Source organism: Thunnus albacares, chromosome 15 (assembly GCF_914725855.1).
Source record: "Thunnus albacares chromosome 15, fThuAlb1.1, whole genome shotgun sequence".
Classification (NCBI taxonomy): Eukaryota; Metazoa; Chordata; class Actinopteri; order Scombriformes; family Scombridae; genus Thunnus; species Thunnus albacares.
In genome coordinates, this window is record NC_058120.1 from 17,653,217 (window position 1) to 17,673,062 (window position 19,846).

Below are 19,846 nucleotides of genomic sequence, written 5' to 3' on the forward strand. Positions count from 1 at the left end.
AAGGTCTCCTAACGCTAAGGAAGTAGTAATATTAACCCAAACCACAATGTTTTCCTAACCTTATAAGTATTTATTTTAACCCAAACCATGATCTTGTCCTCAACCTAACCAAATGTCTTGACTTTTTTTCTGCTTAAACCTAATCTGGCGTTAACCATAGCACTGTCACATCATAAAATGTGTTTACTCAACATTTTATTTGCTCTATTTACTGTAAAATGCATGTTTATGACCCATGGCATACACCATGTATGTTTTAAATTTCTTTTTTATGTAATAAATCTCACAAGGAAAGGCTAAAATAAAATACGAATCTGAAATTAAAAAAAAAAAAGTGAATTAAATCAAAGACCGTTCCCTGTTCTCCCAAAAAATATGATTGCAATTTGTTCCCCTATTCTGACTTTCACCCCAGACCCCCTCAATAACTTTCATGCAGTCCCTAACAAGGCAGTATCAGCCTGGCAGTGTAGGGTGGCAGTGAAACAGGAAAAACATATCTGACCTGGAAAAACAACCGGCACAGCTGTTCTTGTGCTGTTGGATGCAGAGAAACACCTGCGAGTCACAGGCAAACTTCTTCAATCATTAATCGCAGAGCAGATATGACATTTGACCAAGACGCAGAAACCTCATCATAGAATATAGTTCAGCAGATGTGCTATTGAATGGAAGTCTCAGAAAGTACTGGAGGAGTCCTGGGAATAAGATGCAAATCCCTCAGCGGACCACTGCCACCGTTCTGTCACTACACAGAATATGATTGGATATCAGCATGCAGAACATGCAGTCTACCACCATTTGCCTGACACGTCCATTGGCAGACACAGTTAAGTCTCACTCACACAGTTGCTGGCCAAAATTAAAGTGGAAACCACTCTGGGGGCTAATGGGGGAGACACTGAACAGAGAGCAAGATAAGTAGAGAGACAGACGGATGCACAGGCTGACAGAAAATGACAGGATGACTGAGAAGAGTAAAAATGCAGGAGAATGGGGAGGAGAAAGATCAGGATTAACAGTGGAAGCCTCTGTCTATTCGTCTGGGTTGTGATGAATGGTTGACAGGTGTTCTCTCAGAGCAGAGCAGAGACTGATCGATTCTGATCTTTGTCATCTCTCGCTCACTCAGAAACATTGGCAAGTTTGTCAAGGAGCAGAGAGATTGTTTTCTGTTTGTGGCTATTCTTATATCTACCATGTTATTGATGACAACACCTGTAAGGTCAAAGGCAGTGTTGGTATTCAGGAAATGTAAAGTAAAGTAAAAATCTCGGGTTCAAAATATCACTTAAGTAAAAGTATGGAAGTATTTTATCCCCTGTTAATGTTAAAATTATTATTATTATTGATTTGTTATAAGCAGCATCTTAATGTTGTTGCTGGTCGCAGTGGAGTTCATTTTAACTATGTCAGAGTGGAAATGCACTATATTTTATAAAGTGATCACATGTTTTATATGTAAATTTGTAAAGTAATTATAGTAACCATAGCTGTCAAATAATTTAGTGGAGTAAAAATTACAATATATTATCTACTATTATTATTAAGTATAGCAGAAAATGGAAATACTCAGGTAAAGCACTTGAGTGTATTTCTTGGAGGCTTTAAGGCAAATTACAGTAGATTTGTCTGTAATTAACAGACAATAACAGTAGATCAGAATTATCAAATTTTAGACAGGTCAAATGAGACTCTGTTTTAGTCAGAAATTGTTAAATTCACATGCTCAATGTGGACATACTCAAATCAATATTTTTTGTAGCCTCAGATAAATATCATCTGATGAAAGCTATATGGACAAAATAGGTTTAAATGTATTTCTATACATGATCTAATGTACAATGTCAATTTTCAAAAGTAGAGGGGTGTCTGTCCTCTCACTTTTAGTGTTTTGTCTTTTTATTTTCCAACACAACACAGAACACTTTATCTTATGTCCAGTAGAGGGCTACATATGTATATATGTATTTCTTATTTTTATATTGATGTTCCAAGATATTGAAGATAAAGTAGATGCATTACTGTATATTGTAGACTCAGAATTGGAATCGGCATTACTGGCAAAATGTATTTAACCATACAAGGAATTTGATTTCAGTTTTCAGTAGTTCTAAATATATTTACACACAGTACCAAGACAACAAGATTTACTGTATTTGCTTAATAGTTTAATCATTGTGAGTAATATTTACATTACATGGATAAGAAGCAACTTAATTTCTCATATGAACGTTAAAAGAGTGAAAGCCTTGAAAAACAGTCACATTCACATCGTTTTTTGTTTGGTATTAGGTTAAGATTTGGCCTTTTCAGTTAGAAGAGATGTTTCTGTGTTCAGTGAAATACAGGAGGCAGAGTAAAGATATACAGTAGCAATCCTCTCTGTACGTATCACCATGTTGTCAAAAGTCATTCAGTAAAACAAGCAGTCATCTCTTTTTGTCCCTCTGAGGCTAACACTGGCCATGTTGTCTGTCAGTCTGCATCAGAGTGAAAAAGGCAGAAGGCTCAACTGTCTAAGATAAGACCTGATATCTGTGTGTTTTCATTTTAATTTTCATCCATCATAGATTCCCTTACAGTGTAAAATCTCTATTGTGAAAATGTCATAAAGTCAGAATAAGAAACTTTCCACTGTGTCATTGTGTCATACAATGTGGACTTAATTACAGATGTTTTTCAAAAAGAGGAACTGCATAAAAGGCTGCATGATGTTTTTACAGCATATAAAAACTTGCCATACGTGGTCTGATGCAAACCACAGTTGATAAAATTATATTATTGCTTTATAGCATTTTGCAGATGTTGACAGAAGTGGACCATCATTTGATGTAGAAATAGTCCAGTTAAATCATTTGGAGTTATAACCACCTACGTACACACTCTGCAAGCGGCAGATCAAATATTCATTCCCAATCTAGTGGATTTCTCCCACATAGTTTACATCTCACATACTACTATAAACTATAAACACCCACAGCCACGGAAGCAACATTTCTGCCTGGTCTGCAGACATAAACACATTTATTTCACCATAAATGGCAAATATCCTGACGCACCTAGTATTATTATTTTTCCGTTCTGACGTTCAAAGTAAAGTGTACAAAGAGTGAAAACAAGCTAAAATTTAAACAGACACGTGGATGGCAGCTGCCCACTGTTTGCTGACTCAAAGTATTGCATAGTGTCTTGTGATTGCTGGTATATTTATGAAAAAAGGATGTTAAATCTAATCCTATTTTTATTGCTTCACATCTGTTTGGCTAATTTTCTGTTGACTAACTTTGAAAGCAAGATGAAAATGATACATGAAAATTAGAGAGGAAAATATAACAGAAGACACAGATCCCTTTCCAAAACCTGCATCACCATGTTGTATAGAAACAGCTCATATTACAGCCCTTGTTTCTATAACAGTAAAAACAGCATTATTTGGTGGTCTGTGTGTTTTCTGCCTGGAACATTTGTGAAGACAGACACACAGCATCAAAAGGAGGGCTTGAATGTTACTTTGAAGAAATGGATTTGTGTTCCATGGCTGGCTGCATTAGTGGTATCACACAGTGCTCGTCAAAGCTGCATTAGTGGTTTCAGGCAAGAGCCAAGGCCTGTGGCTACTCCCAGTGTCAAATCCTTGTTTGATTCCGTCTCTTATGAGGTCTCACTCACTCTCCCTTTGATGGCCTGATTCTACCAGACAGCTATGAAAGCAATATATAAACTAAACAAGGAGCCGTGCCTCATTGTCTCAAATCTGTGAGTTATGAAAGAAGGCACGGGGGTGGGATCAGCACCGGGTAATGAAGCTTGCAGCCTGGAAAAGAACGTTAAGGGACGGGCAGGAGGAGACAGGAAATGAGCTGAGTATTTTCAAAGAGAAGCATGAGCCTTGCCGCCCCCTCGTCCAGACATTTGTTACATACCCCATTACACACCACTGAGAAATAACTAACAGGAACAGACAGAGCTGTAGTCTGCTTTCATGATTACTCAAGGATCTCTCAGTTTGCTATAATAAATTACTATAAAGTCAGTTTATATAATGTCAAGGAATCATAGATTTAAAGATTGTGTATCTATAAACACATGAATGATTGGACCAGGGTAGGAGTTTAAATCACCTATATTAGCCTGAAGTGACAACACTGTTAGTCTGTCTAGAAAATGTTATGTTTGGACAAAGGCATAGTACTTTGAACAGCCATATTCCCTCTAAAAAACACAACATATTTTCTCCCTCATACCATAGCCATGCTGACAATTAAGATTTTATTTACTGAGGTTTTGAGATAACCACCGATTAGACTTCTGTCGCCACCGCATAGAGGTGAATAGAATTGTTTGTGGTGCTCAGATTATTGGAAAATCACATTTGGAAAAACTAACTGCTGCTTGTCTTCCCAAAAACAATGTCTTGGTTATTAACATGAACCACAGACCTTACCGTCAACCTATTACTGTCAACATACTTTTTCTTTTCTTTTTACCTTTTGTAGAAAGTTGTTTCATAACTGTCCACAAGACAACAGAGACAAGCTGTCCCATTTTATTTTAAATTTAGTTTTGCACAGTATAATTCACTGCAGCAGGAAGTGGAACATGCACACAACGTTAGATGACAAACAGTAAAAGTTTTTACAGCACAGTCACTGTTTGAATTGGCAGTAGTTTACTATTGTTACTGAAATGTTGGCAAGAACTGTTGAGAGCATGTACTAAAAAGCATGGGTTATTTGTGAGCAGCAACAGTGCAGATTACTCTGTAAAAACAAAGTAGTAAATAAAACCAGAGGGGCATTTCTTACAAAGAGAGAGTGCATATCTTTAATTAAACAGTTTGTGCAATTAATTTCATGGTGCTATGATAAGTGCAGTATTTGTACTTTTAAGTGATCAGTTGTTCTTTTTCATTTCTTTTTTCCCCGTTTTGCCTCATTCTGTCTTGCCTTTTTATCAAGCCTGTTAGAATGACTGAAGAAATTCTGCAAGAAAATAGTAGTTTTCTTGCATTGATGATGCTTCCAGTCATTTTTTTTTAAAGCGCTACCAAAAATCAATATTTGATTACATAAAATACCAATTAAGCTTTCCATGTTAATTTGTGGTTGTGAGATACTTAATTGATTAGGGTTTATAGAAATGTGTGATATAGATTATGGATCAATTGCTCTTGAAATTGGAAATGAAGGGCCCATAAAAACATTTATTCCTGTCCCTAAAAGTGATATATGCTACAGTTGACATCAAGAATAGTCCCTACCCACAAATAAAAACTGTTGTTCATGCCATTACGTTCAAGTTACAATAAGTCTTGTCAAAATACACAGAGTCAGTAGGTCTGCAAAGAAAAGAAAACAAACAAACACATAAAAAGAAAGAAACTGATGAGCAAACCAATGCTTAATGGTAAGAGAGCAGACCAGAGATGCATACAGGTCTGGTAGGAGGTTGGCAGAAGACCAAATACTTTATCAAATGGTGGAAACAAACCTATAAGAACAAGCATACTGTAGTTGAATATGTAGGAGCAACAGGAGGATTATCATTGAATCAATATCAATCCAAAACCTGAAAAATGCATGATGTTGATATTTAAAATAATATTTTGATCAGCCCTGGCTATTAGAAGACTGCTGCTATTTATAAAAAAAGCTGGTGTTACATAACTACTTTTGTTCTATTGTTTGGTATCCCGTTTCCCTTGCTATACATTTGGTTCTAAGAAAATGTCATGGAAAGGTTTCACAAGTTTTTTTTTTTTAACAGCAGAGTCAATACAATGCACTAAACAGAGGTACACAGACCATTCAATCATACAAATGAATAAAAACATCCATCAGATAAGACATCTGCTTTTGATTCTTATCTCAAGAAACAAGGGGAGGGTGGATGAGAAAAGGAAGAAACAATCTATCCATTGCAACATGAGGAAGTTTCATTACGTGGATGTTATTAGATTGTATGACAAACAACCTGCTATACCATTTCATGGGAAATGAATGGTGGGTGAGAGAACGGCGCCAGCACATTCTGACTGAATGCTGATTGGCTCCCACCTGCTGGAGGTCACTCTGAGGTCAACGGCTGCCATTCAGACTATTACTAAGATTTTCTTGAATATTTAGTGAATGATTCATGTGTATTAACAGTTACAATTCTAATGTATCCTTTACAGAATATCTTGAAGTGGTTCTCGAATGTCTCTGAGCATGTAGGACAAACAGGAAGTGGGGAAATGCATCATTGCAACATTATTTCAAGGAAGTCAACAATCTTATTATAGTGTGCCATTCTGGTCACTGACTTCCTCGTTGTGATGCATTTATTGCACATTAATCATGTGAATGTGACACACCAGATCGGTTTTCACACATTATTGACTGCCCTTAAGCCTTTTGTCTATTCCAATCAATGCTAACTTGAAAATGGCCTTTGGTTTAGAGTACACTCACCCAATTTAGCTGTACTGTGAGATCTTAATGTCTCTCAAACTGCCACGGTGTTCATCCAAATGCTGTCTCTGAGATAAATGAAAATAGATTTTAGTTTGGTAGATTAGGGTGAATTGTTGGAAGAGATTGGAGGGTCAGTATTGACATCAAACAGGGCAAGTCAGGGCAAGTTTATTTGTACAGCACATTTCAACAGCAAGGCAGTTCAAAGTGTTTTACATAAAACGTTAAAAGCATTAAGATAAAGTGCGAAAGAAACACATTATAAAAGGACATTTTAATACAAATAAAAATAGTTAGCGTTAAAGGTCCAGTGTGTAATATGTGTGGTATTTAGCGGCCTCTAATGGTGAGGTTCTAGATTGAAGCACTCCGCCGCTCACCCCTCGCCTCCCTAAGACTTTGGAGAGATTCCAGAAGCTACAGTGGCCTTCAAGGACAAGAAGCTATTTGCTGAAGATGTCATCTTCCACAACAACTTCGAGCATTTCTAACAAGTCAAGCGATGAGGTGAAGATGTTATTTAATTATTTAGTCTATAATACTATAAGTTATAGCTCACAAGTAAGATAGCAGTTATGAGTGTTTTATTGTTTTGGTAATACAAGCTAACATTAGCAACGTCGTGCTAAACAAAACTTATGTTATTTTATTCTAACGTTAGGCATTATTGATAGTGAGATAGCGTTGGCAGGATAACGTTACATATTTTATTATCCGTTTGCAGAGTCAAGTACTGAAGGTTAGAGGAGGAGGTAGAGGGCGAGAAAGAGGGCGAGTTAGCGGTTCTGCTGCAGGCAGGGCCAGGCGAGGGAGGAGAGCAAACACCGGCACCGCAGAAGCAGGGCAAGAGGCTGGAAACCCTCCAAAGGGACTGAAGCGACTGAGGTTTGTGAGGTTATTTATACAATTATTTTATCGTATTCCTACCCATTCTGCACGATATTAAAAATGCCAATACAACACAAAGTGGTATTTACATAGCAGCTCTGTGCTTTACATTACTGTAGTCTGTATAGTTTGATGTGTTATCAGTGTAATGTGAGTCAGTAGCCCCTTTTACACAGCCCTTTCAAGGCGGGAATACTGCGTCTGTAATCCACCTTGCTGTTCTGTTTAGCCCGTATTCAGACCAAATCGAGCAGTGCAGCGCACAGCTGCAGGGTGGAAGAGGTGTGTGAGTGTGTTTGTGCTTTAGAAACTGGCTGCTGTGAAGCAATCAGAAAATAACGTTTATCGATCTGGTTCACCAGCTTCCTTACTAACGTTACTAGCGCTCCCTCTCTTCATTCACCCTCTAGCTCACTTGACCACAGCTGCTCTCTCTCTTTCTCTCGTCTTTTTAAAATGAGTCGGAAGCCAACAGAAAAGTCTAACTTTACTTTTTACGTTATCAAATGAAGAGAAATGTCCTCCCCTTGGATCCTCTTTACGGCTATAATGCGGGTTCTCTGTATAAAAGAGGCTACTTAAAACATCAGCAACACTACTGAATGATTATATAAATACTATATAGGAACAGTATCAAGCAGCAATATTTTGACTTTTTTAAAAAATCATGTTATTGTTGTAGACATGTTTGGGAACACCGGACAGCCTACAATCCATATTCTGCACAACCATTACCATATTTCCAAAATATTATGAAACTTATAACCTATAAAGCCTTATCTGTGTTTTTCCTGTGTTTTATTTTTTCAGAAACTTCTTGAGGAGATGACCTTGGAGGAGCACAGGCAGCTCACCAGTGAACTGCTTCAGAGGCAGCCAGGGTTCATTTTTGATGCCTTCATGATGCATCAGTGCAGGCATGGTGTCCCACCATTTGCTGGAGTGCCAGGGGTACCATGGTGTACTTGTAGTAACTGTACAGACATGCCTACGGACCAAGAGAGGAAATGCTGTGGCCAGTACCCTGCAGATTGTGTAATAATGATACCGCACTTCTCCCAGTACTGTCTTGAAAATGCTATTTATGCATTCACAGGCAGTACTGGGAGGACATTATGGTATTTGGCCAAACCAGGAAGCCTGGGGATGACAACCGGGAGTACCGTTATGCTGCCGATAGACATTTCATCTATTGACAGCATGGCTCTTTAGGCCAGGGAAACCGACTTGTCATCCCCAGTTGCTGTGTTTGGAGGATCAGGGACAAGTTCCCTGGTCTTCCAAAGACATCACGCTGGTTTCACACCTGGCCTCTGAGTTTCCCTCCAGGTCCTCTGGAACGTCCACACAGTGTCTCAGGTACTCACACACCTGCCTGTTCATCATCAAGGCATCAAATCATCTCATATTTATTTGTTACATTTCTGATATTTTATTTATTTTATACTTGTTCTATACATTTTCTATATTTATATATTTTCTGGATAATTATTAAACTTTTTTATATATATTCATATTTGTTCAACTTAAATTTGCAAGTTTACCAAATAATAGATATTCATCAGATGTGCTGTGATAATTGCAATGATAAACATATTAATATATACTTATACAATGACAGTATTTCCCTGCAGTCAGTATATTGTCATTACCACTTCCACCATTAATTTATATTGTCATTATTTATATTTGGAAAGCAACATAAAACAGTAGTGAAGTTGGAATACCACTGATCCTCAGAACAGGGCAATGTAGTACATGTTATGGATTAATTTACATTGCCACTTCAGGTTATGTTAACTGTAATTCACTAGTTTGAACCACAAAATAAAAATATAAAAACAACACTAAGAATAATGACATTTGTAATAAAAACATCTTTTATTTACCAGAAACATTTTTGGACATCCCTTTCAATCTGGACAATATAAGGATAACATAAACATGCAGCTTTTACTGTTCAAACACAAACATATTGACAGCTTATTCTGTGTTCTTCAGAGTTGATTCTGATAAAGACAGAACAATCTCTCAAATCATTAGTCTGTTTGAACACTAAAAGCAGTGTGATTAAACTTATCCGATCACCTTCCAGCAGTCAAATTGCTGCACATATAATAGCTGACAAGGGTCAGACCAAAACCACACCAAAGGTATTCAATTTACTGCTCTGGATGAAGATGCTCTCATGGCAGGAACAAAACCCATGATTCACTGGCACTGCTGTTCCTCATCTGCTCCAGGAGTTGTCTGTAGAGCAGCAGCTGCATGGAAAACTGCTTCTGTGGAAGACAGTACCATTACACACAGAGATAATTTACTATTTCATACATTTTATACAGTTGTACATGTGAAAATAGTGCTATTTAATCAAGAGTAAGACTTACAGGGTAAGTTAATATGCTACATAGGCAAACAAATGTGTATCACTTACCTAGACCTCTCCTGGTCTGCAATACTTCTGATATGGTGGGTGTGAATGTCACAGACATGGTGAATAATGCCAACCCATGGTGTAAAACAGCACAAATGAATGAACTTACTATTATAAATCATCTATCTATCTATCTATCTATCTATCTATCTATCTATCTATCTATCTATTTATCAAATGTGCTCACCAGAAACTGTTACGCCTTATTCCATGCAGATTTTCATCCCAACAACAGACTAGATCAGATTATTTAATTGATTAACACACTTTCAGTCAGAGACAAGTAGCTATTCAGTAAAATCAACTTTTGTTGTCTTTGGTTGTAATGAAAACCAACGTACTCCCAGCCATCAATGGCACATGGTGAAATACCCCTGACCTATTACACAGTCACTTTAGGATGAAGATAAAGGCTATACCATGCATCGATGCTACAGGACCTCTCTCATAGCTGGAGAAACAACAGCAACATCAAGAAAATAAGTCACAAACCCTTGTAATACATTATGTTACATCCTAAGATGCTGGGAGCCTCGGCTGGCCTGGATAAACATACCAAAATAAATAACAGAAAAAATCCACTTCTGACTGATAAATGTAAAATTAAAACTCTGGTAGCAATTACATGTTTTTCAACATTGAAATGGGGAAAACGTTACTTGTGTTGAACTATAAGCTAACTTTGCCCCCAATGTGTACATGTGCTCCTAAATGACAAATTAGGAGCAAACAATGAAATCATGGAGCACTGTGAAAAATGTAAATATATATTCACAGGCTGTATTACCTCAGTGATGAGCAGACTTTTCCTCAGTTCATCTTTCACACTAACTCATTACTCTGACTTACTGTCTCTAGCACATCACCAGCACTAAATATCTTAGTTATCAATCAATGTGTTTTCGTTTCTTTGACGACAACAATTCACGCTCCTGTGATTTTCTAAATAACTATGATCCTTCATTTATCAGATTTTGGTTTCAAAAACTTCTCACAATACAAAATGTTTGGACCGTTCTTCATTTTAAAACCGGTGCATTTCCGGTAGTCGACCACTGAATCTAAAACACGTAAGGCCCTCACTGGAGCCAGTGTTAGGTTTGTCCGTTCTGCGTTACTGTAGAAACATGGCGATGCAACATGGTGGCCACCGTGGAGGGGGACCTGCCATGGATGTATAAAGAGAACTGGATACAGGAAGAGTGCCAGGCTTTGAAGCCAATTTAACATAGCGGCCAAACCGTGTGATTACAACGTCACGTGATGCACACTGGCCCAAAAAGACTTTTTCCCATAGACTTAAATTGTGAAAGAGACGTCTGTAAATCGGCGGATAAATTTTTCTGAGCGTCACAACCCCCGCGAAATGACTTGTCTCACTATCAGAATTAAATCCATTTGGTCTGATCACATTTCAAAAGCCTAGAAGAGCCGCATGATTGAATTGTTTTATCCCCATTCAAGTTAGCCGGAGGGCTAAACTGGAAGTAGCTGACTCGGCCAGCGAAAGTCACTAGTGTGCATGCTCTATAGGCAGCACAATGCGGAAGATCCGGGTACTTTCATACCAGGAAGTCGATTTTTTTTGGCTTCATGCGCCACTGAGCAACTTTCATAAGAATGAACGGGGCCCCGCCTCCGACGCTGTATCCAGTTCTCTTTATACATGGGACCTGCTCCCATGTAGATATAAAGGGCTTATTTCTAAAGTAATGAAAATACAACAATTATTATTTTCAGCTGATTAGACACTAATTAAGATGTACTTATAAATAATCTATTCAATTTTTACCAAGTCTGTTCTTTTAGATGTTACTAAAGACTACACACTGGACCTTTAAGAGAACAGAAAATAAAAACAAGCTAAAATTAAATAAGATAAAATACAAGAATAAATGTTAGAGTGCATTGTTAGAAATGAATCAAAGCCCCAAATTTGGTTTAAGAAAAGGCAGTGGCAAACAGAAAAGTCTTCAGCCTTGATTTAAAACTGAGAGTTGCAGCAGTCCTGCAGTTTTCTGGGAGTTCGTTCCAGATATGTGGTGCATAAAAACTGAAAGTTGCTTCTCCATGTTTAGTGTTACAAGTCTGCTTTCTGTCCCCAGAGTTTCTGGGGACAGACATAACATAGCAGAAGATCAGAAATTTTTCAGTGCTTTATTAGCCAACAGCAGTATTTTAAAATCAGTTATTTGACAGACAGGAAGCCAGTGTAAAGATCTGAGAACTGGAGTGATATGATCCACTTTTTTGGTCTTAGTGAGGACTTGAGCAGCAGCATTTTGAATCAACTGCAGCTCTCTGATCAGTTTCTTAGGGAGGCCTGTAAAGAGATTGTTACAGTAGTCGAGTCAACTGAAGATAATTGCTTTTTTCATATCCCATTGAGACATAAATCCTTTAATCCTTGATATAATCTTAAATTGATAGTAGGCTGACTTTGTAATTGTCCTAACATGGCTGTTGAACTTCCAGTCTGTGTCCATGACAACACCAAGATTTCGGGCTTGGTTTTGTGGTTTTTAACATTATCGATTGAAGCTGAGTGCTGACTTTAAATTGTTCTTCCTCGGCTCCAAAGACAATTACTTTTATCTTTGTTTAATTGAAGAAAATTATGGCACATCCAGTTGTTAATTTGTTCAATGCACTCACTCAGTGCTTGTATTGGACCATACTCCCCTGGTAATATGGTTATGTAATTTTGTGTGTCGTCTGCATAATTATGGTAACATATTTTGTTGTTTTCCATGATCTGAGCCAGTGGGAGCATGTAGATGTTGGCCCTAGAATGGAGCCTTGGGGAACTCCGCATGTCATTTTTGTCCACTCAGATGTGCAATTACATATACACACAAAGTAGTCCCTGTCCTTTAAGAAGGATTCAAACCAATTTAGTACTGTGCCAGAGAGTCCCACCCAGTTTTCCAGTTGGTCTAGTAATATGTTGTGGTCAACCATGTCGAATGCAGCACTGATCCAGTAAAACTAAGATTGAAATTCTGCTACTGTCTGTGTTTAAGTGAATGACATTGAAGACCTTAACAAAAGCTGTTTCAGTGCTGTGGTGTGGTCAAAATCCTGATTGGAAGACATCAAAACAGTTATTTAGGGCCAACAAGTTGTTCAGCCCTTTTTCAACGATTTTACTTAAAAATGACGTTTGATATACGCCTATAATTGTTCATTAGTGAGGTGTCTAAGTTGTTCTTTTTTAAGAGTGGCTTGATGTTGGCAGTTTTCAGGGTCTGTGGGAAGACACCTGAGAGAAGAGACATGTTGACAATTTGTAGAGGATCTGAGGCCATACAATTTGAAACATTTTTGAATAAGGTTGTTGGCAGAATATCAAGACAGCAGGAGGAGGATTACAGATGTCATATAATGTCCTCTAAGTTATATGGAGGCACTACTGCTTGTCTAATTTTCTTAATTTTGTCAGTGAAGAAGGAGGCAAATTCATTGCAGGACCTGGTGGAATTGCAGGTTCTGGTGGAAGGGTCTAACTTATTATATTAGTAACAGGACTTCAGGAAAGCAATAATGGATGATGAGAATGCCACCCCAAGACGATGCCGAAAGGGTGAATTGTTTGTTTTGTTTCTATGGACAGTGAACCAATTAAGAACTTTCCCATTCACCCTTCCTACCCATAAAATAATGTCTTGCCAAAGCCAGAAGAGGCCTACTAGTCACAACAGCTACCATCACCAGTCACATACTGTAGCATGGTGGATAGAGATACCTGTAGGGAAAAAAACACACTCATGAGGGACAAAAAAGAACATCTTCACGTCAAACTTGCAACGCAAAGGGACGAAAACAGCATTGCATTAAAAATATGCATGTCTGATGGGGGGTATTTTGTGTGGAGGTACTAGTGAGACAATGAAATATGATCCACAAAGGCACGTGACATATCAGTGAGTTAGAAGACATATCAATTGGCAAAACACTGCACAGAGATTGGAATTGAGATTGGATAGCTATGTGATCTCACAAAAGCTAAGAGTCAGACTGAGATTTTATAATGATGACAGAGGGAGTGTGAACAGTAAGATTTGGGACCCTGTACTGAAATTTTCTCAGGGTAGGAACTAATGGGTTGTGTCCAATATAAAACATCTTGCTGTATATACAATTTTGCACTTTTTAAAGAAAACTGCTTTGGATTTAATTTATGACTGTGGTTATTGTTGTTATTAATATAGATGTGCTGTGTTCACAGACGTTGCTTTATAATCACATGATTTTCCTCTTTGCTCCTGTCATAACTACTACCACTGTTAGAAGGTGTCTGTCACATCAGCGTACACATATGTCATTTTGGGGTACTTGTTGAAATGACTAATTGTGTTGTTTTTTCTTGCAAGGACAGTGTAAATGCCCCCGTCTCTCCGAGACGTGTAAGTAAGCTGTATTCCTCCACAGGGTGTGTACAAGGCCACAAGGTAAAAGACCCAAATGCAGAAACCCAGAAATTAGACAAATTAGTGATTTAAAAAGTGAAACGATGACACATAGGCTTACAGTCAAAGGTAGCAAGCCCAAACAGAAGTAGCCAACAGTCCACTTATAAACAGGAGAGGGGAAGGAAAAAGGGTACTGGACATAGCAAGATGTGACATCAGCCATTGGTTTGCATTGGGACGGTTTGAAGCCCAGAGTTGGTGCTTATGATTGTTGCCATCTTTTCCATTTGGAGCCAGGACTTTCCAAATTAGTAGTGTGGGGTGTTGCTCTTCACATCATGTCACATTCACTTCACATTCACTTCATGATGATCTGGCAACTGAGGGGGAAAAGGAGCTGGTTATGATTGGCAGGACTGAAAGTTCCTTAAAGGCAGGGACCTGAGGAAAGACAGCAGTTGCTGAATGAGTAATAATCAAACTGAAGCAGCCGTTGTGACTCCTCCCACTTGTAACTACATCAATAAGCAGTTTGTGGAATATTGTGATAACGCCAGCTGACACTGATAGGATGAAGCCATAAAAACGATATTCGTTTTATCTTCTGGTGCAGTGCTCATGAGGTAAACAGTAGAAATATGCATATCATATAACAAAATATTCTGCCAGGAATATGCACTTGCACACATTTGGCCAGCACAATGCTTAAAGCCAAATTATGTTATGCTTTTTATTTCATGCAGTGCTGTTTTCTACTTGAACACGTTGATTAAAATGCACATCTGAAGCTACAATGTTGTACTTTACACCCAGAGTTAATCACACCAATGAAAATTTTATAATTAATACAGTGCAGTGCAAAATGGATTCATTTGTCTCTAATGCACTGCAAGCAGTGTACAAACATCTCTTCCCCAAAGTAGCTTTCCTCATAGTCCAAGCTCATATCTACACTACATTCATGCTGAGGAAATAGCATTACTATGTTATTTTGTCAGATTTACATGTAATAAACAATTTACTTGAAATTATTGTGATTATTACTACCAACAAAATATCCAAGAATATTTCTCAAATGTGGCTTTTTTGTGTCATTGTTTCTAATGAAATTCACAATAATATCTTCTCAAAGTGCAGTTGCTGAATACTAGAGACAAAAAAGTAGATGAATTACAACACAACACAAGAAGCTTTGACATCTTCAACATAAGCTGGAATGATTATGTGTATCTGAGCACATTTACAGTCCCTGAGACCTTTATCCAATCATAAACATGTATGTAAATATTAACCAACTCATAAACATGTTGCGTATGATATTACTAAGAGGAAGAACGGGGACAAACAGGAGAGAGGCAAGCATGCAGACTGAGGTTTTTGGCTGACATCACTTTAATTGCAGTTTCCTTAAAGAGAGTGAGCCAGAGGCAGACAGAGTAGAGTAGGGTAGAGTAGGGGAGTGTACTGGAGCAGTACAGACGGGCAACATTTCACATCTGGACTCACTCAGCAGGAATGACTCTTCAACCTACAAGGTATATGCTTCATTTGCTTTATATATTGTAAAGTGTTTTGTATTATCAGTGATAAATAAACTCATTTTAAACATTGAGAGGTGACTTAGTGTTGTAATGTTATGTCAATACCAATGTGCTGATGTTTTATAAATATGTATTGACCTGTGTGAGGAAAGCTTTTGTGGTTCAAACATATTATACATCAAGATTTTTGTTAGCCAAAACATCTTGACACATAACAGTAAAGAAAAGAGTAAAATCCATACATAGCACACTCAAGGATATGTTGAGTAGTTCTTACCAGCAGAGACATGTTTTGTAACATCTCATCTATTTCTCTGAACAAGCGTTCAGTGATTAGTAGTCCTTTTCTTTTTTTTTTTTTTTGGTATATAAATGTTCAGTTCTAATATGCTGATACAAAAAGTAGCAGTAAATCATGTGTTGATAGAATGAAGAGTTGAATGAAAATAACATTGATTGCAGAGTTTCATATCTGAACGCAGTTGTGGCCCCAAGATATACTGAAGGATACTATACATTTCCAAATATCTGATTATTGTTTGAGACTTTTGCCCACTGCAAAAGTACTGATATCTTCTCACAGCAGCAGAAAGGTACTCTTCAGCTACACATTTGATATAGATGTTTGCTCCTAAATTGCATCTCTAGTTATTGTTATTGATTCTTTATACAGTCAACAACATTATCATAAGTGCTGAGTACAGTATCATTTAAAAACACTTGACTTTGGTGTAATGGCTCAGTTATGCAGGGCAAAATCAAACACCCCAGGTGAGTTAGAGAGAACAGAGCCAAGCCTGTTGCTCACTACCGGGAAATGGCAACATACTGTACATGTGCAGTACCATGTGACTTAGACACAAGAACTGTACGGTATATTAGATTACATTTATGGGTGCATGCAGGGCTGGTAGGTGATGCATTTAAGGTGGTTTAAGGTTGCAGTGCAGCAATTACTAATTGCAATAGTGGTTAGATGTACAGTATGGAGATAGACATTTACATACACTGCTCTGTATATGATCAGCTATGTGATCAGTTGTTTGTTGAGGCTCAGTTTTTACAGCACAGTACTAGAGTGTAGTTGTTTAATCATGTTGGCCTACTATTAGGCAAGGCAGGTTTATTTATATAATACATTCCATACACAAGAGCAATTCAAAGTGCTTTATATGACGCATTGAATACATGTAAAAAAGAAAAACAGCATAAAAACATTAAAATGTCATTTAAGAGAATAGAAAACTTTTAAAATTAAAATTAAAACGTTAAGAACAGAGACATAAATACACAATAAGTTATAGACTTGAAATACAGTTATGGTGCTTTCCATCTGTGTGCAGCATAGTAGTTAAAAGCTGCTTCACCCAGTTTGGTTTTGACTCGATGTACTACTAGTTGACTACTTCCTAAAGATCTAAGGGCCCAACTGGGTTTATAGTCTTAAATTTTAATGCGCTTCAAAGTTCACTGCTCGAAAGTAACAAGCTGTAGCGTGTACTTTATGGGCAGGCCAGTGACTGTGACTGCTCAACTCTGCTCCTGTGGAAACATGAAGGCGAAGTATAGGGATGACCCTGTGATGAACATTTTCCCAGTGGGTGGAGGCACACCCAAAAAGACCCAACAACAAATCACTTATCTGAACTCAACAATCACAGAGAAATACAAAAGAGATTCACTGATAAATCAATAAAATGGCAATAGTTAATACATTTTGAGACTTATAATTTTAATTTAGTTGTACAATGGTGTGTTTTCACACTGTGGGCACAGCTAGCACACCAAGTGCTAAATGAGAAACATTTAAATAAATTTACCTCAAATTAGATTTTTTTTTCAAATATTATTTAAAGAAATAGTTCAACATTTTGTGAAATATTTTTACTCACTTTCTGCAAATGTTTAGATGAGGAGATTGATACCACTCTCATGTTTCAGAAATATAAAGTTACAACCAGCAGACAGTTAGCTTAGCTTAGCATAAAGCCTGGAAACAAGGGAAACATTAAGACTGGCTGAGCTTTAGGGATGCTGGTAGGCAGATTTTGTTATTGATCTAACTTTCGACCAGAAAGCAAATTTCACAAAATATATAGCTAATTTCAATGTTTAATTGTCTTCTGTTCAATATTCGCTATCTCTCCACAGTGTCCCAGACTTCAGCACCACAGCCATATATGGACACCACAACAACACCAATGAAACTCATTGTCACAGTGGAGAAGACTGGGATTGGCTCTACAGCATGCAGCCGGTGTATATCCTGTTCATCACCGTGCTGGGTGTCGTGTTTAATGTGTTTGTCCTGATGGTTTTCTGCCTCCACAAGAAGGCCTGCACCGTGGCTGAGATCTACTTGAGCAACCTAGCTGCTGCTGACCTTGTCCTGGTGTCCTGTCTGCCCTTTTGGGCTGTCAATATATACAATGGCTTTGATTGGCCTTTTGGTCAGTTCCTGTGCAAAGTCGTCAACCTGGGCATCAAGATGAACGCCTACTGCAGCATCTACTTCCTTGTTCTGGTTAGCATAGATCGTTATGTGGCACTGGTGCATACGATGTCCCATGGCAGAATGCGCAGGCCGAAGTATGCCAAACTGGGCTGTTTGCTGGTGTGGGGTTTCGGCTTGCTCCTGAGTGTCCCCGCGCTCATCCTCAGGGCAGTGAAATATATCCCAGATTATGATGTTCATGCATGCATCCTGGACTACCCAAACCGGACTTTGGAGCTGCTCTGCGATGGGATGTTGATCATTGTTAGCTTTATCATCCCCTTTTCAATTATCTCATTCTGCACTGTCAAGATTATTCAGGCTTTGAGGAACCAGGCAATGGAGAGGTTCAATGCTGTGAAAACGGAGCAGAAGGCCACCACTCTGGTGTTGGTCGTCCTCCTAGCATTCCTGATCTGCTGGGTGCCTTTCCACATGGTCACCACACTGGATCTGCTCCTGAGAGCTGCAGGCCTGGGAGGGTGTGACCTCATCTCCGCCCTAGAAATCTGCAACCAGATCTTCACCTATTTAGCCTTCTTCAACAGCACTCTCAACCCCGTCCTGTATGTCATTGTGGGGAAGAACTTCCGGAAAAAAGTTCAGGAACTCTTCAAACAGTGGGCAATTAAGAGAAGAGCCACCTCTGATTCCACACGTTCAAACCTGTCTTCGACACTGAAGACTTCGGTATAAAATACTGCCGTCAAAAGCACTGTTCCCCTCAGAAGTAGACTTTGCAAAAAGATGACTGTGGTGGGATGGGAGCGCCAATGTCAATTATTGAAATTAGAAGCTAACTTCATTTTAATTTGCAGTGGATATAATTGTGTAGTAAAGGGACCAAACCACACTTTCTCTAATCAATCAGTAATGAGACTTCTTGTCACAAAGATTAATTTGAGGTTTAATACATTTTATGAAACATAACTGTGTGTAGGGACATACAAGGCTTGAATGAATATTCCCACCTGGAGAGGGTGTTCTGACAGATTGCTAACAAAAGTGTTATTCTATCTCAACCATGTTATATAATCATATATCATTTAGCATAAGCTTTTGTGACAGTTATACCATATGCAATAAACTGCAGTATCTTGAATGTACAGGTAGTATGATGTAAATCTGCCTGGTTGCTGTAAAATAATGTATGTAAATATAATATTCATATTCTGCTGATAACTCAGATTGTAAATAGTATTAGTGTTTGTTTTTCTCTGAACATAACCATCAAATAAAACATACATATGTTTTATGGATGTCGCAACAAGTCTTTATGATGCATTTAAATGTTAAGCTGAGCACAAAAACTAGAGCATAAAAGAGCTCCGACAACTGCTTGCTAAGTGTTTTCTGGTGTTTCTGACTCATTGTCTGCAGAGTTAAAAACAGATATTCTGTCAAAGACTTTCCAGTGGTGACACACAAACATGTTCCTTTTTGTTGGCCGTACGGACATCAGTTGTCTCGTTATACATTTCTCCCCACACCACAATTTAATGGGCTAGTGTTGACTCAGTGTGGGCTGTGGGCAAGGGTACACCCCAAGTTGTCCCCAAAATGAAGGTGTGTCATGCCAAACAGGAAATATTTGTTAGGAGTCAGGCTTTACCGCTATT

The 19,846-nt window shown here is 38.1% G+C and overlaps 1 protein-coding gene and 1 long non-coding RNA gene across 2 annotated transcripts; both read left to right on the forward strand.

Annotated features, from left to right (window-relative positions):
- Nucleotides 1-6,769: 6,769 nt before the first annotated feature.
- LOC122998618 lies at nucleotides 6,770-8,774 on the forward strand. The gene is made up of 3 exons (XR_006407454.1): nucleotides 6,770-6,965; nucleotides 7,183-7,343; nucleotides 8,157-8,774. It is a non-coding gene; the product is annotated as an uncharacterized LOC122998618 (long non-coding RNA).
- A 6,780-nt stretch (nucleotides 8,775-15,554) lies between these two features.
- LOC122998614 (B2 bradykinin receptor-like) lies at nucleotides 15,555-19,493 on the forward strand. The gene is made up of 2 exons (XM_044375549.1): nucleotides 15,555-15,727; nucleotides 17,885-19,493. The coding sequence occupies exons 1-2, from the start codon at nucleotides 15,708-15,710 to the stop codon at nucleotides 18,921-18,923; spliced, it is 1,059 nt and encodes a 352-aa protein (XP_044231484.1). The 5' UTR covers nucleotides 15,555-15,707; the 3' UTR covers nucleotides 18,924-19,493.
- Nucleotides 19,494-19,846: the final 353 nt, after the last annotated feature.